At 44.0% G+C, this 24,241-nt stretch overlaps 1 protein-coding gene across 4 annotated transcripts in view; it reads left to right on the top strand.

The window, feature by feature from the left end:
• Positions 1-24,241, top strand: part of LOC106650535 (protein scalloped) — a 121,235-nt gene that overhangs the window by 37,143 nt on the left and 59,851 nt on the right. For 2 of the 4 annotated variants that reach the window (XM_014368588.2, XM_023462475.1), the window contains exon 2: positions 9,935-10,002. The exons of the other annotated variants lie outside the window; for them this stretch is intronic. In XM_014368588.2, the coding sequence (XP_014224074.1) occupies positions 9,948-10,002 (55 nt within the window). In that variant the 5' untranslated portion in view covers positions 9,935-9,947. The remainder of the gene's footprint in view (positions 1-9,934; positions 10,003-24,241) is intronic. 4 annotated transcript variants of the gene reach the window in all.

Below are 24,241 nucleotides of genomic sequence, written 5' to 3'. Positions count from 1 at the left end.
CGTCACTCGACGAGTCTCGACGATTGTCCCTACACACGCGCCATGTTTGCTGTTTATCATGGCAAAAGTTCGACGCGTTATGAATATCGAGCGATGATATTTTATCCATAAGCGCGGGACCAATGATGCAGGGATTAGTGACAATTTCCAATCCACTCGAGCTCATATGGACTGAAAAATAATCCTGCGTAACTTTATCGAGCCTGGATGAAACGTGGATACAAACATTGTGAAGCGAAGACGCGATATTGCGTCATTAAAATGATAAATTAAGTAAATTCGAACTCTCATCCCGTATGTGCGGCACAAAATGATAAATAGTGCACCGCGGGGACAAACTTGTACCATCTTCGATGTGGGGACTCAAAAATAATTGCCATGATTCATAAATGCTCGTGCCATAATTACGCTTTACGAGTGTATAATACGTATACTTGATATCAACTGTTAATATTCCGTGCCAGGTTTTTTGCTCTTTTTTGCTCTTTTATGTATACACAAGCGCGCACGCACACAAGAGATCTCATCGATGCCGCGCGTATATAATACGCATACATTTATGTACGCAACTCGCGCACCGGATCGCCGGCTAATGTGCGGAAGAACAAGTGCGCACGGATGGCAGCGAGCAATGCTACGCGTACTCCGCTGGCGCGGATTTATGGCTAATTGATGAATATCTCGCTGGTATTTTTCAAAGATTTTGCGCATTTATTTCTATACGTATGCGCGTGTGCGTGCTTGTGCGTGGAAGGGGCCTATATACATTAGGAATGATAAAAATGCGCGTGAGCACTTTGCGTAAATAATTCATTGTGTCAGGCCGAGCTGCTGCGCTGCACTCTTTAACGATATATACGCATGCGGTGCAGCACCGTAGTACCTATACCTACCGACTACATAGCGATCCGCGCGCAGCTCGTTTGGTGGCAGTGCGTTTCCGCGAATCCTTAAAGGACTTAATTAATGCATCCAGACTAGATTCTTATAGTTACGTGAAAACTGAGACCTGCTGCGTGGCGCAATTTTCATTTCGATACACGGCTCTCGCGCTGTATATCCGTTATAGCTGCAGCCCATGTGCGCTACACGGGAGACCTAGGCAAAATGAGCCGTAATTCGGTATTATTAAACTCCAAATAGCCGTAATTAGAGCTAATTTAACGAGCAGAAAAACAAATACGAGTATCGCTCGAGCCGCTTGACCTCGATATAAATGTGCACGAAAAAAAGTATAGTAATATAATCCATACAGCTCGCGTCGAATGCAATTGACTCGATCGCCGCGGCCGCGTGTACCTCGAGCGCGCCGGCGAGTTTGCAGCGAACATGTGCCTTGCAAATTAAATTAATTCTTAGCTCGTATATACGGGTTTCGTGTAAGACGCCAACGCAAACGCAGAAACATAATCCAAAGCCGAAGATAAAAATCCTGAATTTACAAGATTAGCCGAGCCGATCGAATGCAAGTGCGCTGCATGTATTATATAGTATACAGAGAGCGTTACCGATTTCGCTCGCTCGGCGCGCGCCACCATCGTCGTCATCGTCGTCACGCGCATCGTCATTGCAGAGTACGTAGAGTATAATGCTCGAAAGTTCCATCTGTCGTGAGCCGATGCTGCTGCTGCATGCCGTTACTGCAGCACATGTACAATAAATAACGAAGAGCGATGATGCAGCCCGCGACGCAGTGATATTATATTATTTGCTATGAGGTATATGAGCAATTCTCTAAATGAAACGCATTTTTGGAGGTAGAATCGCGGCAAATTTTTTTTTCAACCTACGCGGATACGGACCCCCGGGAAATGTTTTTGGGGGTCCTAGGAACATGTAACCACGTAGGAACCATTGAAATTTCAATAGTGCTTATTTTTATAGCTACTTTTGTGCTTTAGGTCCCGAAAAGTCATGTTTTCGCGTAAATACGACAATTCACTCAATTTCTAAGTGGCTGAAAAAGTATTAAAACTCATTTTAAAAAAGTGACTGACTACTCCATTCGATAGGAAATTTTCTCAGCTTTTCAATGGTGTTATCAGATTTTCCGATAAGTCGCACATTCACCGAGAAAATCGCCATCAAACATGCCAAGCTAAATATCTCGAAAAACTCGGTACGGAAAAAGTGAATTTTGAGGTTTAATTTCGATTTTTCCTCGTGAAAATGAAATTTATCGAAAAATCTGACTGCACCATGAGAAAGCTGAGGAAATTTTCTATCGAAAACATATCTTCATTTATTTTTTCAGTGGAATTACAATGTTAAACATGGGAATTTCTTTTACGTTGTTCGCTGTTTTCTGTTTCCGAGTTGATTCAGCGCGGTCGCGAGGTTTTCGGCTCACTACAATCAAAACTAGCTCGTAATTCCATTGAAAAAATAAATGAAGATATGCTTTCGATAGAAAATTTCCTCAGCTTTCTCATGGTGCAGTCAGATTTTTCGATAAATTTCATTTTCACGAGGAAAAATCGAAATTAAACCTCAAAATTCACTTTTTCCGTACCGAGTTTTTCGAGATATTTAGCTTGGCATGTTTGATGGCGATTTTCTCGGTGAATGTGCGACTTATCGGAAAATCTGATAACACCATTGAAAAGCTGAGAAAATTTCCTATCGAATGGAGTAGTCAGTCACTTTTTTAAAATGAGTTTTAATACTTTTTCAGCCACTTAGAAATTGAGTGAATTGTCGTATTTACGCGAAAACATGATTTTTCGTCCTGTAAATCACAAAAGTAGCTATAAAAGTAAGCACTATTGAAATTTCAATGGTTCCTACGTGGTTACATGTTCCTAGGACCCCCAAAAACATTTCCCGGGGGTCCGTATCCGCGTAGGTTGAAAAAAAAATTTGCCGCGATTCTACCTCCAAAAATGCGTTTCATTTAGAGAATTGCTCATATACGAGCGCTTACTAGCTCGACGTACTGCATGCACGAGCTCGCCAAGTGAAAGGGAGAAGAAGAAATCGCGAATCGATCCGATAAACCGGATAACGATGTATAACGCACACGCGCGCGCCGATAAACGTAAACGATACGCGCGACGAAAAACAATAGGCGAATCATCTTCGTAAACATTGCGCGTAAGCGATAATATTCGTATCGCACGCGCGCCTGTATATATGACTGCTGGATCGTGTCTATAATATAATCGAATCGCGCACGTTTATGGACAGTGAGGCTCGGGGGCACAAGCAGACGTAGTAGTTGGAGGAGCAGGAGGCGGCGGCGGAGGAAGGGCTAGCGCGCGAAGCCGCACCTGTGTCTTAGGAGGACACACCTGTGTGTTTTTCCTATATAAATTAAAAACAATACCAAATAAGTTATCTTTTTTTTTAATTTTATTATTCAGTATAAAATTATGTTATTCTAAGACTGTTTACTTCAGAAAGTCTAAAGATTATTATCATAAAATTCTCTCTTATTCAAATGGAACTGAATTTTAAGAAAATATTAGGAGAATTGTTTGCACACTAAGATACACAAGAAAATAGCAAAAAATATCGTAAATGAGCATAACTGGAGACAGTAAAATAATTGCATTGCAACGATTTTAAGACTTCAAAGATTGAGATTGGTTAAAAATTATGGTCAAAATTATGCTGCGAAGCCTCTGAGAATCATAAACCATTATAGTGAGGCCCCGACCTAATTGAAGTGCATAAAGGTATTTGAAGCATATTTTTTCTGAAATAAAAAGACTTGAATTAACTCAATATCATACACTGAACAATAAACATTTAAAAATGATAATTAATTTTGCATTTATTTTAAATTTATAGAAGAAAAAACACACAGGTGTGTCCCTTAAAGCGAGTCGCGTTAGTCACGCAAGCCTTATATTATACTGCACAAGTGTGCTTCGAAATTTTCGACGCTCGTGTCGTATATATATACGTGTCTCACGTGTGTACACATACACACACGCAATAGACGACGCGTGACGTACGCGAGGAAGATTTACGAACGATCGGTTGGAATCGTGAGGACGCGACTCGTTACTTTCGCACCCTCTCGTGCTGCTGCTGCCGCTACGATCGTTGACTTCGAGGACTTTATTTATTCGTGCGCATCGAGCCTCGTACTCTACTTCGCGATCGTGTCCAGCATTTATACACTATACACGCGTTTTGGCCTTGTTTGTAGATCGAAGATCGGTTGACCATAATGTGGGACTAGTCTCGTCCGCTGCTCTCTCTTTTTTTTATATACGTACATATATACAATTTCTACGTCTTCGTGACTGAAAAAAATCAATGCCATTCATTTCGATGAATTATCAATGCGTCTGCTCTATGTTAAATGAGCGATAAATTTTACGAGCTAAACTGTTATTAATTTCAATAGTTTAACTGCGGCTTTTAATGCGCTCTTGAACTTTTGCAAGATATATATTTCTCAAGACGCGAGCAACGGTAAAGTGATTCCGATGAAATATATATAAATGAAAAATTCAATAACAGTCCCTCTCTTTCTCTCTCGCTCTCTCGCTTTCCGTCCGTAAATTCATAATAAGGAATTCCCTACGTGCCGCGCGTGAGCTTTTTTCTTTGCTTCTCAAGCGCGCTTAGGCGCCTGAATGGATAAGGCGTTTAAAGGATAAAAATCCTCGCTCGCGCTCATAGTGGAAAAAGTCGGTGCAAACGGTCCAGAGAGTAAGTGGGAGAGAAAGAGTGAAATAGCTCGGTAATGAGGAAGGAAATGGTCACTGCGAAAGCGAGAAAGAGATGATTTTTCTTCTGCATAGCATGTTTATGATGCTTCTTCATTTGCGACACGCGTCGCGCCGCAGCCGCCACCACTACACTGCGCCGACGACGTCTTGTATATATTATATACAAAGATGATCTGTGTTGCAGGGCTAACGGTACAAACGTGTATGCGTATACATGTATACCGTGCTCATTATCCGTCGTCATCGCGGCTCGTCTCGTTGTGCAGCGCGTCGTCGCGCGCGACTCGGACGACGAGCCGCGAGATGAGGTCGCGAGCTTCGCAATAATACTTACGCGTAGACGTGTATAGCTGGCTCGACACCTACAGCAAAACATACGTAATAATATAATAATAAGGAAAAAACCAATGAGCGAGATCTTGCAAGATTATTGATTCATTTGCGCACGCGCGCGGAAGTCGAATATAGGACGTAATTTTCGACACATATACGCGCCTCGGCCACGTGCACCTCGACGACTCGGGGGCCTTTGTGATGGAACAAAACCTCGATGCTGCTCCTAGCGACGATAATGAGGCTTATATTCGCGTGCGTACACACAAACACATACACGCGGGCGCGCGCGTAGTCTCGGAAATTTCACTGTGAAAACCGCAAAAGAATTCAAACGATTTCCGTCTTGGAGGCTTTACCACAATGTACAAACAGAGAGAGAGAGAGAGAGAAAGAGACGAATTCGACCAAACGTACCTTTTATATAATGCTATTCCAATGAAGGCGAAATTTCTTAGGGGCGCGCGAGTGCGTTAAGAGTCCACCACATGAACATTCACGTATACATACGTGTATATCGAGCTGAAACCGAATCATCACGCGAAGAAAAAAGGGAAATTTGACTGCAAAAAGAGAGCAGGTCAGGCCTTCATAAAGCAACATCAGCAGCAGCGGTGGCAGCCACAGCTCACTGCACGCTCGCGGCGAGAGATAATGGTTTTAACGCACGCAACGTCATTTTTCTCTCTCCCTCCCATTTGTATACATACGTATTCCTGGATTGATAGCTGGAATAATTTCCATAATATCTCTTTCTTTTCTCGGCTTCGTCCATACATATACGCACGCGACGCAGGCATTGTTCCACTCTGCTTTTCGTTAAAGTGTTTCATTTTTTGGCTCCATCGCTGAACAATAGGTGTGGAATATTTTGAATACTTCGAGAGTGTTAGAAAGAATCTGATTCTTGAACCGAAGACCATCGGATTTAGCAAATTGAATAGAATCAGCTGACCGTTATACTTTTGCTTACACAAGTTCGCGTACGTAAGATCGGCTTATGAGGCTGAGCCGCACATAATGTTAGAAAACGTGAGCGTAATGCGGAGCAGCGAGTCGAAATGCGTAACTTGCTCATCTGGAAAATAGACAAGCGGACTGAAACACAGCTCTTGTAGTGGATTTTTTTACCTTATTTTTTGCATTGTCACAACTCGTGGACGCGCGAAGCTTTAATGATTTATGAGCTTCGAGGCCCAGACTTGGAATATGTTATAGCAAGGGAGCGCAGGTCTTTCTAAAATTACTGTTCCCTAACTTCTCTCTCTCTTCTTCTGCTCAACCTAATGACACGTAATTTTCTGTACATAGTCTCGAGCGAAAAAAGAGACTCAACGTAGGTCCTTGTAAGTGCGCGTATGCGCTTGTGTGTATGTCCGTGTACGTGGGTGCGACGACATCATAATTATATTTTCTAATGACCGTTAGAGCTTTCGCTTCTGAGAAACCGGTACCAGTCCACCGGTTTCGGATTACCTTTAATTATTTTTCAACTTTTAGATTTATTATACGATGGACACGTGCTCAACACATACATGTGATTAGCCTATATTTGGGAGAATGATAATTTTAATGATTGTTGTTTCTCAATGGAGCGCTGAGTTTCGCACAATAAGCATACGAATTATTACTGTATGACTTTTAAAAGTTCACTCACGTACATCGTGGATGTTATTTATTTTAATAAAGCAACATCTGATATTTTAAACTCTTAAAAATTACAGGATCCTCGTGAAAAATAAAATTGCACCAACGTATGAAAGCACTGCAAAAACAAACGAATTCAAATATCACCTAAGCATATTAGATGATGCGTGCGCTTCGGAAATCTTGGCTGAAAAACACGCGTGACTCACAAGCTCGATTTCATAATTTGATTCGATCGTTATATTACGCATATTATCCGACACCTTCTGTTATTACTATCGGCGCTCGGTGAAACGCAGCGTGGCAAAGCTTCGTTCGACGAGTTCATCGAGCGCTACAAAATTTTGCCTACAAAAACGCTCGGCTCGCAAGTTTCGCGTCAACGTTCCGATGTCGTACTTCTTCCCCGTCCATGAATGAAAAGTGCATCATGCAGCTAGAACGAGTCGAAGCTCGCGCGCGTTACGTATCGATGGCCGCTCGAGTGCTGAAGATTTTTGGCAGTGTTCGCGAGCAGAGGAGCCCTGCACACTTATAATACCTGCTCGTTTGGCAGCTCCCGACTGCGCGTCGTTGAATAGTCACTCGAATTCGCCGAATTACCGTAGAGATCGCCGCGCGAGAGCTTGCGAGGCTGCTGTTGCCACTTTTATTTGTACACAAACGGCTGCTGCACACATGTATTTTCGTATCGTCGGTGCACCTGCGCATGCGCACACAGAGCGAGATCGCTATCGATTATTTTCATTGACGTTGGCAATAGTTGGAAATAGCCGCATTGCAAATTCCAGGAAATCCGATTCCTGCTGCCGATTGTTCATTTGGCAAAAGTGAGATCTGCAAGCTCGAGCTCACGAGCCAGTGCAGCCGATGCCCCTCGGCTCGATTTATTATGCACTGGGTATAGCGGGTGCGCGCGTGCGAATAAAAGTGCGCAGATGTAGCGGATGACTTTTGGCAAACGTCTGGCTTATTTCAACGATGGCCATCGAGTCAGTTCCTCGTGGATGTACACAATCGCGGCGGTGATCGAAGCTTCTCGTCGATCATTATAATAAAAATCAATTTAATTCCGAATCTTTCTTTACCCGAAAAGCTCAGTTCGCGATCTGTCGTGTCACGCCACTAATACCCGGTCCCGATCGTTAAATTTCTACTTGCTCGTAATTGCTGTGGTATTAGTGCGAGTTTCCTGCGTACGTATGTGTATTCGTGCACGCGAGAGCTGCGCGCGACTTACGGATACGTGTGTGCACAGCATATAACGAGCACAGAGCTGCACCTCGTGCACATCAATTCTCATTAAAAGCCCGCGCGCTAATATATTATAGGCGCGCACAGATGAATGCTGACATCAATGTTTCGAGGGTAAAAAACTATTATGTGCTCGCGCTTGCATATTTAAGTGCCCGTATATGCTCTCCCGCGTACATGTATAGGTATACGGCGTTTGGCGTTCAAAGCCGATCGTGCACCGAGAGCCCGAGCGAGCGAGAGAGAGAGAGAAGGCGGAAATTTCCGTGAGAATAAAAGGGTCTTGTACGTATGTATACGCGTATGTGCAATATACGTAGAGAGAAAAAGCCGTAGTTGCGGTACTGCGTGGGCGAGTATAGAGAAGCTGAGCAAGAGAGAGAGAGAGAAAGGTCAAAAAGCATATTCAAACGAGCGAAAGCGTGTGTGCGTGCCAATGTTGTGTTACCGCGCTCGTGCGCCTATTACAGGCTCTTTGGTTCGGGCAAAAAGCGCGCGTGTACGGCACGCAGTACGCTTGTTTACTTTGTAGTCAAATATCAACCCCCAGCTCTCTTTCATTTCGATGTTTTTTTCACGATTTTCCCGCGCGAAATTTTCCTAGACGATTATGAATATCGCGATGACAATAACAAGATATTAAATTTTACATCTTAATCCGAGACAAGCACGCACACGCCTATAATCTCATTACATGCTCCGAGGAGGAGGAGGAGGAGGAGGAGGAGGGGAGGAAACGATGATTGTCGTGTCTCTTTTCGTGTGCATCAACGGAACACATATTCGCAAACAGAAGTTGGCACACTTTGGGAAACTATAGGCAGACCCTGCGCACGCTCACGCACTTAACCGCACACGCGCGTACACACAAACACACATGCAGCAGCAGGCGGATGCACAAACGCAAACGCCGCTTATATAGGTATACCTATGTACCGCGCAGAGAGCCGCTGCCGGTGTAATTTAGCGGGAAAGTCGCTCGACACGCGCGAATTTCGTTATACATCGCGAATCTCATAATAACGCATAAATCAAGCCTCCTCTCGGCTGGCTCTCTTGGTGTAATAATAATCCGAGCCACACACCAACACACGACGCTCATTGGGCTTTTATCCTCCTCTCGCTCTCTCTCTCTCTCTCTCTCTCTCTCTCTCTCTCTCTCTCTCTCTCTCTTTCGGGATGAAAAGTCTCAGGATATAAAAGAGAGGCACTCGGTCGCTCGCTCGCGCAATTGAAAGTCGGCGTGCTCGCTCGCTCGGGCTTCGATAAATCAGTGCTGCCACTGCACTAGTATACCTCCGGGGTGGTGTGCGTCGCTTATACACGTATATATATAAGAGAGCGCACACACCCACGTGAAAACAGCTTACCGTACTATATATATGGAGAGAGAGAGAGAGACGGGAGAAAGGAAGAGACGTCAGGCGTGCTGCGCTGCGTGCAGAGGGACGGAGCAAAAGAATAAATCGCGCGTAATGGCTCTCGGACACACAATGCGATTACTTTCGATTAAAGTGCAAGAACGGAGCGAAAGAGAGGAGAGCTGGAGATAGAGAGAGAGAGAGAGAGAGAGAAAGGAGGAAAGAAAGAAAGAAAGAAAGAGCAAGAGCAGCGTTTTACTGGCAGGTTGCCCGCGCTCGCTTGCCTGTTGACGTTCGTTCGCATGGGCTCGGTGAGCGCGAGGCTTACTCACACACACACATACATACACTTACGCAGAGCACACGTATTACGCCAAAAGCTCTGGCCCGCTCCATTACATACATCAACTTAATATATATTGCTAATGCGCTGCTGCTACCGCTGCAAGCTCCGCGCGCTCGATGTAGCGTAAGAGCTTTCGTGTAGTTGCAGGGGAGGAGGTGTTACGGTAATAAGCTCTTCATTGGGTGTACGTGTACGCTCCCCCCCTTGACGATTCAATCATTAAATTTCTTGTTGTTTGATGTTACAAGCCACGTATATTGTATTTGTAAACTTTAATTCTAACTTTGATTTTTTCCATTTTGTTCCAGGTAAGTCACGAAGATGTTCCAGTTCCTACCGTTAAATAATACATCCATTGCGACACGTCCAGTCACAGGTGACGTAGGCACACTAAAAATTAAACATAAACTACCAAATTTGATCGTCGGCTTGTGTTGAATAAATTTTCGCAGCTCCGAATCACGTCTTGTTTGTATAAAATGTCAACTTTCTTTATTTCATGCTCGTTCTTATCGTACAACTGTCTGTGTTCTTTAAATTGTATATATCTGTATGATTCATCTAATAATCTCGTGTAACAAGAAGAAAACGACGCTCGACTACGGCGACGAGGACGCAGAGCCAAGGCAGCTTTCGAGCTTGAATACAGATATAAGTAATTAATTCAGGCTTGCGCGCATTCATCGAGCTCGAGACTCGGAGACTCTCGTAGTCGTCGTCGTCGTCGTCGTCCCAATGCGCACGCCAGGCTGCTGGCTCGGAGCTCTGCGAGACTCTCTCCGAGTCTCGATGTAACCCAACTTCTCAATAATTGTTTCCGTAGAAACTAGCAGATCGTTAATGAGCTCACTTTCTGCGCGAGCCAGCAAGTGAATAAAGCTCCCCCCCGCCTATATGCGCCGACGGCTCGGGGATGCGGAATTAACGCGCGCTCACTCTCGCGAGCTTCTGTTATATTATAACGCGCGTATACTCACCTTATAATATTTTATATACATTTATAATCCAGTCTGGATCTCGAAAGATTCGCGAGACGATATATATAAGGACGAAAGAAATGGACTGCGCGCCGGGCGACTGCTACAACACAACTTATACCGTAACGAGATCTATACAAATGAGCAATTTCAGGGATAATTGCGATCGTCGAAAGATAACTATACGCGCATCGTATAGATGTATAGAAGTGCGCGCAAGCGATAGCTTAGTACCTAGTTCATAATACGGAGTCGAAGATCGACGGTGCTTTACGCGTTTCCGGTCGCTCGAAACGACGCGACGCAGCGCACCGAGCGAGAGAGGCAGTTTCCTCGTGACCCGTAGTCGTAAACTATATGTATACGACTGCTGCTGCTAGGATCGCTGCGTACATATACTGCAGTATACTACTACGCGCGCGCGCCAACGAGAGAGCGAACCTTTTAACGTTCCGACTTGCTCTGCTTTTGTTACACACTACTAGCTCGCGCTCGAGCGCCTCGCAGCTAACTTATATACACCTATATGCCCAAAGCGTATACGAACGAATAAAACTGGCGAGGTAAGAAATTGCATTAGCCGATTGAATTTCGCGCGGGGATGAATAGACGATGCGTATACAGCTTCCGTTACACACCGCACGCGCGTCTATTGTCTGTAATTGAGGACGAATTCGAAATTAATCCATTCAATCAGCGGCTTAGTCTTGGTGGTAGTGGTGCATCGTCTGCAGCCGATGGGGGTGCTCTTGGTCTGCTCGAGAAAAACACCACCACCACCACCACAGAGCCGTATATAAAGCACCGTATATGAGAGCGGTGTGTAGGATATAGGTGTCGAGTGGATTCAACGAAATCCATTAAGCCGTTGACGACGGCTATGCGCGAAATTATGTCGAGGAAGGAGTTAAACTTGTGCGTTCGGGCTCTGTGCTGAGAAATTTAACGGTACGTTAACTTCCGCGGGATATATGCTATATAGAGCTGGGGCTTGCTTGCTCGCTCGCTCGACTCTGCGCGCATATATAAACCGTCGTCTGGAGTTTCGAGGGTTTTCAAGACGAGTTTGACTATGCTTAAGAAAGGCCTGGGCGGCTTTTTCCCCTCGACTAAATTTTTTATATGTTACATGCACGTGTATGCGTAATGCAGTTTTCTGGGTATAGCATCGGGTCAAAACGTGCATAAACGTCGAGAGTCTCGTGATTATTAATACATGAACGTGTCGTCGTGTGTAAAAAGCGTCTGCTCCGGAACACACACACACACACACACACACACGCACGCACGGTTCGATATATAATACTTTTTCCTGAGAGTCGATTTTCATTTCGCGCCATATACGCGTATAATATAACGCCCAAAGTTGGTAATTAAATTATCTCGCACGATAAATATTCATTTTCCCAAAAGTAATAGCCGCCAATTAGCATAGCTTTGCGCGCATATATTAACTTATTGATGCAAGCAAGCAGCAGCACACGTGTACCATAGCTCGCAAATTAAATTGAAACTCGATTCACGTACGTCATTTATAGCGAGAGCCAGGCCGACATCAAAGAGTTGATTAATTTTTATGCTATTTGTACTTTAACATAGACACTTAATGAATATGACTAATTATGCACTCGAGACACTGAACGATATTACCCGTATTATACGTATATGGTGCAATAATTTCGCGATTCGCATAACAATGAACAGAAGCCTGTATATAACTATACACGTTCGCGACACACCCGACTGAATGACTCTGATACTCGATATTCATGCAGCGCAATACTTTTTTTAACTCGATGACATTTTTAACGCAGATTTTGACGTTTCTATTCTCTATAATCACGTAAAATCGATTACGTATCGTGACGTACTTTCGTGCCTCGAACTTTGTGTTATTACAAAATATGCATGTGTAGTCCCTGAGCCATGCGTATGTGCGTGTATGTTTGTGTGTGATAGCAGCAGACGCTCGAGGCAGCAGCAGGCAGGAACATTGATAAAGGCGAAACTGATCCAAGTGTATATAAACACAAATATAGCGTAGTGCTGCACGAGCAAACCAATAAACCGCTCCGGTTTTACGACTCGTTTCGAAGCCGGCCAGAAAGCAACAACTGATTTGATTTGTCGTTTATTTTGCGCGATTTATGTGCATGCGTGCCTCTATGCGTACTATAGTTTGTGTGTGTGTGTGTGGAACGCAAGCAAACAAATTGATAAAATTGAAAAGTTGTACGTGCACGCACACGCAAAAACACTCGTACACAGATGCGCGTCGAGGGAGAGAAAAAGAGAGAGAGATAGGAGAGCGACCGAGATTGATTAACTCGGTGCAAAATGGACTTGCAGTTATTTTTTCGGCTTATGTAATGCGTAAAATCGCATGTACGCGCACGCGAGCTGGCTTCATTTTTCTTTCTCTCTTTTTCGGACTGTTTCGCGCCCTCGAATATGAGGCGTTCATATGAATATTTAACGCACACGTGTGCGAGTGTGTTTACTGTGGAAAAAAAATGTATCGAAGCGCGTTTAGTGCGGCGTTTTGTGTCCACCAGAAAAAAAAATCGTTCTCGCGAGCACTGGACAAAAGCACACGCACACTGACTCACACGCGCGCGCACGCATAATACGCTATATCACAGGCTCGTGTCTCTGATCGCTCTTTTTTTATTTTTTTATTTTTTTGAATGTACGCGTCATCTTTTCAGCAAACTCTCGACGCATTTTCAAAGGAGCTTATCGACTCATCAGTTTATACATGAAAACCGATCATTTCTTGAAAGAAAAAAAGTTCACCTGTGTGTGTGTGTGTAAACAAAGAACGTATTCTTTCAGGGTGCTTTCCGGAAAAATCTCGAGGTAAAAGGGTTCTTCACAGGGCCGGTAGGCAGCTAGCCCAGGTTTTCTCTCTCTTTCTCTAGTCGGAACGAAAAAAAAGCAGCACGAGGTACAGAAGAGACACTGGCTCTCTGCGGTCTGTCTGAAAAGCGCCTCGACTCTTCGTCGTCGTGCTCGCCTTTTTTGCGCGCGTAACTTTTTTCCTCTCTTCTTATGTGTGTACGCTGCTGTATGGTCAGGTGTACTGTTCCATGCTCTACGTAGCGAGCGCGCGCTCTCTGTGTGCCGGGTTTCTCCGCTGCTCTGTCAGGTGCGTGCATTGGACCAACCGCGAGGAAATTTTTCCCTTTTTCTTCTGCGTCGTCGTCGCTGTACGATATACTCCCTCTCCCTCTCTCTCTCTCTCTCTCTCTCTCTCTCTCTCTACCGTAGTACGCCACTGCTTTGCGCGAAATTCTTTTTACCATAGACGGCGCTTTTTTCGTGGTTTTTCTCTTTTCCTTATACAATCTCACGTACACACGCGTACGTATACGTACGTATACCGCTATTTACTTTTACTTTGTTTACGCTCGTACACGCACGAGCCCGAGCGATTTGCGAATTATTTTCGTCCGGGCGGTATATGCTTGACATGCGAGCTGACGTGGAGGAGCTTTATCGTACACGTCAAAATTTTCCAAGCAATTTTCAATGGCTGAAATTTTTTGAAATTATTCCGAGCGCGCGTGTGCAGTTTACTGGCCGATATGTTATTTCTCAGCCGTAAGAACCAACTTGTGCAATTCCTGTTTGCGATTGCCTCATATCGCCTCGCGCGCGCGGTCACCGGGCAAAAACGAGAGCTCGAGCACCGAGAAAATAAATAAAGCGATGTACAATAAATTAACGGGAGATCAGCAGCTCGCTCTGCAGTACGAGAGGATTGAAAAAAAGCACGATTCGGCTGAAATGGCGCGCGCGCGCTCGGTTGACATAATAATTACTTAGTATTATACAAACATTCGTCCGCAATTGCTACCGCATCAAAACGACGAAACGTCGTGGCGGTGGTGCGCGGGAAGGATGAAGCAAAAAAAAAAGTAAAAGTCATACGCATAACTGTCGCGTACGATACGTACGGCTTAATACGGCAGCAGCGTTAAAGCGATTACTGCGTGTTCGACGTTTAATGCGTCGCATAGCAGCAGCAGAAGCAGTAGCTAACAGTAGCAGCTTGCAGCAGTAGTGGAGGTGCATCGATGCGATTGAAAATTGACCAGTGCGCGTGTGCAGGGGGCCCCGCGCAGTCAATATCGGCAATTATGCATCATATATGTACCCGATGCTCCACTCAAGGTCGGGTGGTGTAAAAGCTGCTTTGGTCCAGGATGATCAACCATTATACTTGTATACAGAATCAGAGAGTCTCGGGAGAAATAAGCAAGATGATTCACTGTATGTAGAGAGGCCAGGCCGATGAGGAGGTTGGCTAGCTTTAGCGGATATATATCGACGGAGCCTTTATTCACGCTCGCTCGAGGAAGATTGACGATCCCCTTTTTACATCTATCTCGCTTCTTTCCTCTCTCTCTCTTTCTTTCTCTCCTGTGTGCGCGTGCAAATCACAAAGTCAGAATGATTAATGGTTGCAAATGCAACGCGTACACCACATACGTATAAGTGTGTGTGTATAAGATCGAGTCTCCGTGCGCAATATATAGTACAATGTTACTGCTCGGCCCTTCTTGCTCCTTCTCTCTCTCTCTCTCTCTCCTAAGTTTCTCAGGTGATCTCAGTCCGTTCGTATGTGTGTACGGCTTGGAAACAAGGAAGTGCAATTTAAATAATGAATTTCGACGTTTTAGCCCGGAGCAAAGAGGCCTCAAAGCCACACAGCCACACTCTCTACGTGTATATGGCGCGACTATTACTTTAATAAGTACATACACGTTTAATTTTCTGCTTTGTACCCGGCCAATCGTGTGCACTGCCGAGGATTAGTTTTGTTTACTGTGCGACAAGCAGCGGAATTCATTGCAGCAGCTGCCCCCACCGAATCAGCTGCATCAAACAATAATCGATAATTTCGCCTATTCCGATTCGATCTTTATCGAACGGCTTGAATTGGCAATTAAGTTGTTCGCGCTATATACAACTCGCTCTCATATATAAATACAGCCATCTTCGACTTTGTCTTTATCGAATATAAATATGTACGTATATTCGCCAAGCTCGAAAATCCCCCTATAGCTTCACTTCGACTTTTCTCTCTTTCTTTTTGTGCATTCACAATTAATCAGGGCCGCAAGATAGAGACAAGAATCTCGTGTTTTCGCGCACACACACGCTGCTTAGGCCATGTGTGCAGTCAGTACTGCTCTAATAAGACGCTCGCGCGCGTCCGCGCAAACGTACCTATATGTGTTTATGGCAGGGACGCATGAAGATCAGAATCTCGACCCCGTGAACTTATTTTCTCGTACGGGAGAGTGTACTCACGATTTTCTCGCGCGCACACCGATATTGCATCGTAAATCTTGCGGTTTCAATCGCTTTACACGACTGCAGCGTACGCTTGAGTATGTTTCTGAGTGTGTGTGTGTGTGTGTGTGTGTGTTCGAGCATGTGGGGGAGAGTGGACGTATACATACATAGGAGATGAGCATCGATCACTACGTTTTTTGCCTCGTTTTAACTCTCCCTCCCCCTCTCGATGTCGATTCCTTTTTGCTCGCTATGCGATTTAGACCAGTCATTGCGCTGCGCCGAGTTTTTTCCCCCTTGCATTTCGTTAATACCTACATTCATGCGGCAGATAAACTTCGAGAGATCGTTTCGTTTCGTTTATCGAAACGTTCAAAAGTACATTAACGGTAATCGCGAAAAGAATACTGTAAAAAATGCTCATTAATTTCATTTTTTTTCATCGATCAACGTTGCAACTTTTTCTTCCATTTTTCACCAAGTTTGTGCATCAAGCAAGATTCTGGCTCTTTTTCCCAATTCATGTTTTAGCACATGTTTATGCAGTTTTATTTCAGAATTTTTTTTATGACTAATGTATCCATAGTTTTTGAACTCGCACAAACTCGTCTTTCCGTCTCTGGGATATATTATTCATACGACTAGTCTTTTATCTTGTATTTTTGTTGTTTCGTTTCTGCTGAGTGAGTTTCGTTCATTGGCAATCGGACGCTCAGCGGCGCACGCTTTAGTGATTTTCCAAAGAATATATTCAGCTCGTTATGATCTGCAGGATCCGTTATATAAGCTCGATCGACCAATATATTCGTAATAAACCGTCTACTTAACATCATCTCGTCGGGGGTATAAATATAAATCGATAATCCGTTAGTCTCGACGGCTGCGTGACGTCGAGAGAGTATATTAAAATAAAATAAAACGACGAGTGAGAAGAAAAAATAAAGAAAAAGAGAAAAAACTAAAAGAAAAGCGATGGAAAAAAGACCGTACCTTTATCAACGACTTCCGACTACTATTCACCTCATAACCCTATATCTGCAGCGTAATATTAGATTTCACTTCTCTCAAACTCCAGCTGCTTTCTATTTTCATTCGTCCCTCGCAATCTCTTCTCCTCTTTGTGCTGTCTCTCATTTTATTAGTCAATGCAAATGTGCTGTAAGATATAATAACTGACTTAATTGCGCCGCGCGCGTCTTTTGGCAATACCGCTACACTGTGCGTTATATATTCGTAAAAGCTCGAGCTACAGTTAAAACGAGCTTGATTAATCTTGATTCACGTATGTATTATGCGAATCACGAGTGATTTCAGCCTCAATCAATTCGTCGTATTTGTTGCAATTAACGCTATTATTCATTTGAATCGCCGCCATGCGCTGTAACTATTTATTTCGATGAAAAATAATCAGGCGATTCGCGAGAGATCCCGCAGTGCGTTATCTCGCGCGTATTCTCACTGTATAGTGCGTATATCTCGTTATTAATACAACGATTTTCCGTCTCTTTCTCTTTTGATAAGTGCAGGGCCGGGTTCTCGGACTACAGCAACAGCAGCAGCAGCAACAAAGTTGAAAAAGAAAAGAAAATCAGCTGCCAAGAGAGCCTCAATGGACGATAAAGAAGCGCCAGATGAGAGAAAGAAAGACGAGACGTTCGCGCGCGCATAAGAGAAAAGAGGGGGAATTATATACACTCTTGGCGAACCGGTTTTCTCGGATGACTCATTCTCTAGTTCGCTTGCACACTGCCCTCTCCCAAGTGCAGCGAGCGCACAACATACATACACACATAGAGAGAGAGACTCAGGAGAGCCCATCCTCGTCGCTATACTTTCTTCTCCGAGGTACTGCAGCAGCAGCAGCATCGAGTGTAGCGTACTCTGTGTATGTTTCGAGTTGCATTTCCTGAGCAAGCGCGAATGAAAACCACCGCTCGGCCAAGAGCAGCGCGTATTAACGCGTACGCACGTGGACAATACGTGTATGAACGGATACGAGTATGCGTGCGTGTGAGTGTGTTTATAATATATACGCGCGCGTATTTGATGTCCGCGCATGGATGCACTTATCGTTATTATATTGTGTATAAATAATGAAGAGGCATGCGTACATAATATATTTATACATCGGAGTATTCATACGTATGCACCGTATATATTACGGTGAAAGTTTTTTGCGTAATCAATTTTTATTTCATTTTTCTTTTTCTTCTTTTTAGTTTCTCTGATTTATTATTCTCCCTTGCGATCGACCTCCTTGTTCTCATCTATTTTTTTGCTCTTGCTTTTGGTTTTTAATTAGTAATTTTAAATTAGCAAAGTTCGTTGTTTGTTGTGACAAGCTCGTGTTTCAATTGTTTCAATATGTCACGTCCTATTGGCTGGCAAATGCACGACGTACACAAAGCGGCAAGGGATGAGCTGAAAATTGCACAGATCGCTCGATCGAATCTACTTTTGCTAATTCTTTTTCCGTATAGATAATTATTTTCTAGAATTCTAAAAATTGATTTTACGTCGTGAAATTAGTTTCTGAAGAACTTATCGAGCGGTGCGTAGAGTCTATAGTTGAGTGAAATATAAAAGTTTTATTACGTTCGTTTTTCTCACGAACGAAATTGAAAAAGAGAAGGAAAAAAAATGAATGAAAAAGAAAAAATAAATAAAACGTTTTGTGCAGACCGTAATGGCCGCACAATTCTAACGAGTCGAGAACGCAGAGCCACCACACCACACTAGCGAGGCACTCTTTTCGCGCCCACACACTTATAAATAAAGAAGTAGCAGCTATTAAGCCGTCTAAAATTACATCAAGCAATTTCCAAACCTCGTATATATAGCGAGGCGCGAGTAACCATTGCGATTATTTTTGCATCAGAATCGAAATCGGTGGAAAAAGTTTTCACGCTCCAGGACTGCGCCGTGTTCGCTCTGGACGCGGAGAGATTGATTGAAATGAAATTTATTTCGCCTAGGTGTAAACACCGTAAGGCGCAGTTCAGTCATACAGTTAGAGTTTACAAATTTAGTGGTTTTTTAAAATAGCATTAATAGTGGCTTGAACAATAAAGAGAGAGAGAGAGAGCAAAAAAAGCGAAAAAAAAACACTGAAATGAAAAAGAAAACGGTGAAACCTTCGTTACGTCAGCCGATTACAATTGCTCGAGTTAGTTTTTAGTTTGTTGCACACACACGCGGCGCACTTGTGCGCGCGCATACACCGGTGCAGACATTCTAATGTACGAGCTGATACCGTAGAGTGCAGTAAAATTCGGTACTCTCGGACAAACATTCGTTGCGTAGGTGTAGTTTTTTTTTTACGTTGCATCGACCTAACATCAAAATCGGAAATCCAATTGGCTATATAACGACCTTTTTCGAATGTATACGCTCGGAGCAGTGTCGAATGCATTGCACGAATGCAGTTTACGGGAACTCATCCCACGCATTGTGCACTGCTGCTGCTGCTGCCATTGCTGCTGCCGTTGCTGCAGCCGTTGCTGCGCGAGCAGTGTGAATATTGCTCTGTAAAAGCTTCGATTATTGAGCTTTTAGGAAAATCTGATTTTACGCGCCCCGTGATTTTGTTTTCTCTCTCTCGCTCTCTCTTGACTGTATTCTTACCCTTTGTGTCTGTGGTGCGCATTCGCATTGTCGATGGATGTACGCATTGTCGAATATTCAACATTTTTCGTCCAGGATTTCTCTTTCTCTCTCTCTTTCTCTCTCTCTCTCTCTCTCTCTCTCTCTTTATCTCTCCCCTGTTTTTTTTGTATTTGACAAGTTTTGTTTTTTTAACTGCTCGCATGTACACGTAGTGTGCGTTTCATTTCAAATTTACTATTTACTCTGCGATGCTTTTGTTTTTGTTGTTGTTGTTTTTGCTGCAGCTGCTGCTACTGCTGTTTCTGTTACTGCGGTAAGGCTATTTGATAACGAAATGGCGAATTTTACTTTGTTCGCAGTGTGATGAATTTAACGCACGCGTGCTCGCGTCAATTTTGCACTTGTTTTTTTGATTTTGCATTTAAATGTGAATTTCAACGTTTTATGGTTCAACGTTGGTAGGTCTTCCAATCCGTTGTTTTTTTGCCATATCATCGATACACCCTCGCCATGGGTAAAAATTAATTTTGACGAGTGGATTATTCATGTCCACGAACACCGAGCGACTCTCGTTCTTCCTGTCGTTTTCAATCGCTATGCTCGCAAATCCTGCAATGTAAAATGATGCCTTTTGCGAATCCATACAAAGTCTCTTTCTCTCTCTTTCTATCTTTTAGTCGCGCTCGCACGCGCCGCAGGAGCACATGCATACATACGCGCGGCTGGATTTCCTGCTTCGAAAGCTTCCTCTTTTTTTTTTTTTTTATTCACGTTTGCTGCTGCTGCTGCTGCTTCGCGTCTTCCGTTGCTCTACATTTTGAGCCAGTGCGGGCCCGAGCAACAAGTGCGCGCAAATATCCCCAAAGGGTCGTTGCGCTTGCCTCTAGGCTTACACAACTCTTACCGCTGCTTATCTATGCAAAGAGCGTCGTACGTATGAATATCTTATGATTTGTGCCGGCTCGTCTGCGAGCAAATTGTTCTTTTTCTACCCCAGCACGACTGAACGCGTATAACGCGTTCTAGACTATATACATCTATGTGCACTGAGTCAAAGAGCTAAGCTGTATTTTCTTGTATTTTTTTTTCTATCCAAAATGTCTATCTGCTTCTAGCGTTAAATTTTCCAATGATAACGTTTAGCCTGGAAACGAAACGAGGCAATTTCAATTCCAGGCCATTTCCGCGGATAAATTATAATAATGTACTTTATGCATGCGCGTAAGGGTAATTTCCCTCGCGCGTGCAATATTTTTCACGTTTGAATGTGTAAAGTAAATCGATGGGAGCCGGCAGTAAAAACACATTTCGTTAAATTCAATTTACACTCGTAATGCTAGTATATTTCACAAACGCTCACTCGATTGAATATTCAAATAAATCTTTCCATTGAAACGCGCGCGCGCGAGTGTGCGAAGAAGAAAATAAGGCCTCCCATTTTCTGTCTTTATTTCCTGTTATCGTGCGCTTGAGCTTTAACGCAAACGTGTGACAGAATATACGCGAGGATTTAAATTTCCAGTTGACGTACGAATTCGCATTCATGCGAGATGCAAAAGCTCTCGCTCTCTTTGGTACAAACGTTTCTCTCCAGCTCCAGCAGCGCTCGACGTATACGGGCGTGCGTGCACGGATTATATTCCCGAACGAGTTCAGCGAGAGTACTCATTTATCGAGCTACTTTTTCCACTTGGCACATCGGCCTGTACGCGTAGCATCGGAGAGCTGTTCCAGTAGCGGCGGTTGTAATTTCACGCATTATTTCGTTGCCCGGCCTCCTCCTCCTCCTCTCGCTCTCTGCACTGGATAGCTTATTATAATAATGCAGCGCCGAAAGTCCGTGAATATAAGCCGCACAATGTGTGCGAGCTCACATTCTATCGGCCGAGAGCTTGCGCGAGCTTGCACGGAACAACACGCGCGCGCGAATAGCCGCCCGGCGTGCACAGTGCACAGTACGCAGAGCTCGAAATGCGGCCCGAGCTGTTACGCGCATTGTAATGATTTATGAACGCGGCTCGTTGCTGCATATGGTGCGCCGGCAGTAGCTTAAACACCTGTGCAGCTATCGTGAATTTCATTAGTTTAATGTGCATAAAAGCGTTTACAAACAACACAAACAGCCATAGCCTGTGGTCGTGCTGGAGAGCTGATACGCGCGCCGAGCTGTTGCTCTGTACTGCGTACGTGCTGTATGTATGTATGCTGTGCAACTGAAATGCGAGTTGCGTGTGCGTAAATACACACACGCACACATGTAAACGTGCACAGCTGAAATTGCATTCATCGATCGTTGCGTAATGCGAGCTATAATTGCATTCGCGTCGAAGAATGGAAAAAGTGACAAAAAGCAGCAATCTGACGTGTTTGAGGAAGCGATGAGATGCTTTTGAGCTCGTTCGAGGGATTTCGTTGTGCTTTCGATAAGAATTAGTGAGTTTTTGCTTATCGCGAACTCAATATCTCGGCCCGCGTCGCGTGTATTTCCGTAGTTTTCGTCGTGCCAAGTTATGCACCTAAATGATTCACTATGCATACGCATGTACGTATGTACACAATATACATTATACACAATAAACGTACGGAATGTGCGCGGGCTCGATACCCACGTTTACACGTGCGCGTATGTATTACACGAAAATTCAACATCCCAATTCATTAAATGACAAATCGCGAGCAAATCGCACATTACGCGCTTTCTCTCTCTCTCTCTCTCTCTCTCTTTCTCTTTCTCTCTCGATATATCGTGTTTCTCGCAGTACGTTTTTGTCACGAGTTACAAATTTACAAATTTATTATTATATATAGTTTGCTGTGTATATGTGAGCGCGTCAATTGTCGATTTGTTCGCAAGCACAAGAGACTCGCTGCAATTTTACACACATAAATATACGACACACTGTTGCTGGCAGTAGCTTGGATAAACGCTTAATATACGCGAATTACGTGTATATATTTACGCGATAAACAGCGTTCGATTATTTGTACATGTAGCGCTCGTAAATATATTTGCCACTTATACGCGCTACATATTATACGCGCAATGGCTGCAGCACGTAAAACCTTTTATTTCGATCACATTTGTCAGCGAGGAAAATGACTCTATTGCTATTGTTTATCGCACCGTATGCACGCGCGCACGAGCTCTACCGTACACCGCCGTTTGTTTTCGTCCCCAAAAATGCGCCATGTGAATTTTTCGCCCGCGCGCTGTCGCGCACTGTGTCTATCGTACGCATACGCACACGCCCGTACCGGCCCGAGCAAATCTCTTCATTATAACTCAGAGTTTCGGAATATTACGTGTCGCGTGTGTAGTTACTGTCCATTGTCTATGAACTCGCGCACGAGTCTCGATACATAATACGACAATGTTTCGAATAAATTGTCGCGAGCTCGTGGTGTCATTAAAAAAATCGAATATATAAATAATAGCTATTGTTTTTGGCCAATCGTTGCGCGACACATTTATTAATTTTAATGTATCATACAGCTATTTATACAGGCGAGCTTCTGTATATAGCAGGATCAGCGCGTCCTTGGCACGTGTCACTGATTTACATCTGTATATCCTGTATTAATTATACTGGGCGTTAAACTGTTGATTCTCTCTCGCTTGCCATTAGACAGCAAATCATGTTTTTCGGGTAATATTCCGTGGATATCGAAGTCGCCTGACCTGAAAATCATGCACGCGTCAAGGATATCATAGTACCTTGTGCATTATTGAATATGAATATTTTCGGAAAATCATGTGTCTCGATTCGAGGCCCGAATATATTCTTATGAGGCACGTACAGACACACATAACCACATTCAAGAGGCGTGAGAATCGTATCAAACTTTTGGATACGAGCCAACCCTTTCATATCAAAGCGAGCCAGCGGATAAAAAAAAAGAGGCGCTCGTGGGGGCCGCTTGCACACTATCGAAGGATGGTAGTAGCAGGAACCACAAGGAATGGATCGAGAGAGAAAGCGAAAAGCCACGAAGAAGATCTTACTTTCCTTTGTAGCTCAAAGTGCGCGCGAGCGAGCGCAGGAGCACTTGACTCTTTCTGTCATTCTTTTTGCGCACTTGGACGGATGCGATCCCTTCTTGCTTGCTTGCTTGCTTGCCCGCGCGCGATGCTTTGTCGGCGTTGTACACTGCACCTGCTCTTCTTCTTCGACGTTGTCGTCGTCGTCGTCGTCGTCGTCGTGTGAAAAAGACTGTACACGTACGCCCTGTATACTATAAGTATATATGGTAAAAGCAAAAAAGAGTCAAGATTGCACAAACTTAAGGTTAGAGAAGCGATCGATTTGCGCCATATAAAACAAAGCCTAGCGTCGCACAGGCCATCGACGTCGTGTTTACGCTCCGTGTGTGTCCGCGGCTGCTCTGGTGGTGCCGGGCATTGCGGCTTTATTTCTCCGGAGTGTACTTGAATTCGATGCGCTTCTAATTCAAGCTCGAGCGCCGCATGGGACACAATACGACGCTGTATCGTACACGGCTCGCTCGCACTTTGCGTCCCAGTATAATTTATCTATACGGCGCGCGGAGAAAGTTTTGCCATTGCAGTTAAAAAGGCAATGAGTCGTTATTCATCGATAGTAATCGAGCACACATGTGTGCCGATACTTCATTTCTCTCAGTGCGTATATATCTATAAATTGAATTAGCAGCTTCGAGTATCAATCTCGTGTAAGTGAATGCGTGGGTGTTTGCGTGTGTCTGTGTGCA

Source organism: Trichogramma pretiosum, unplaced genomic scaffold (genome assembly GCF_000599845.2).
Source record: "Trichogramma pretiosum strain Unisexual culture from Peru unplaced genomic scaffold, Tpre_2.0 scaffold3, whole genome shotgun sequence".
Classification (NCBI taxonomy): domain Eukaryota; kingdom Metazoa; phylum Arthropoda; class Insecta; order Hymenoptera; family Trichogrammatidae; genus Trichogramma; species Trichogramma pretiosum.
The sequence above is the reverse complement of the archived record's forward strand: the minus strand, read 5'-3'. Positions and strand labels throughout refer to the sequence as shown.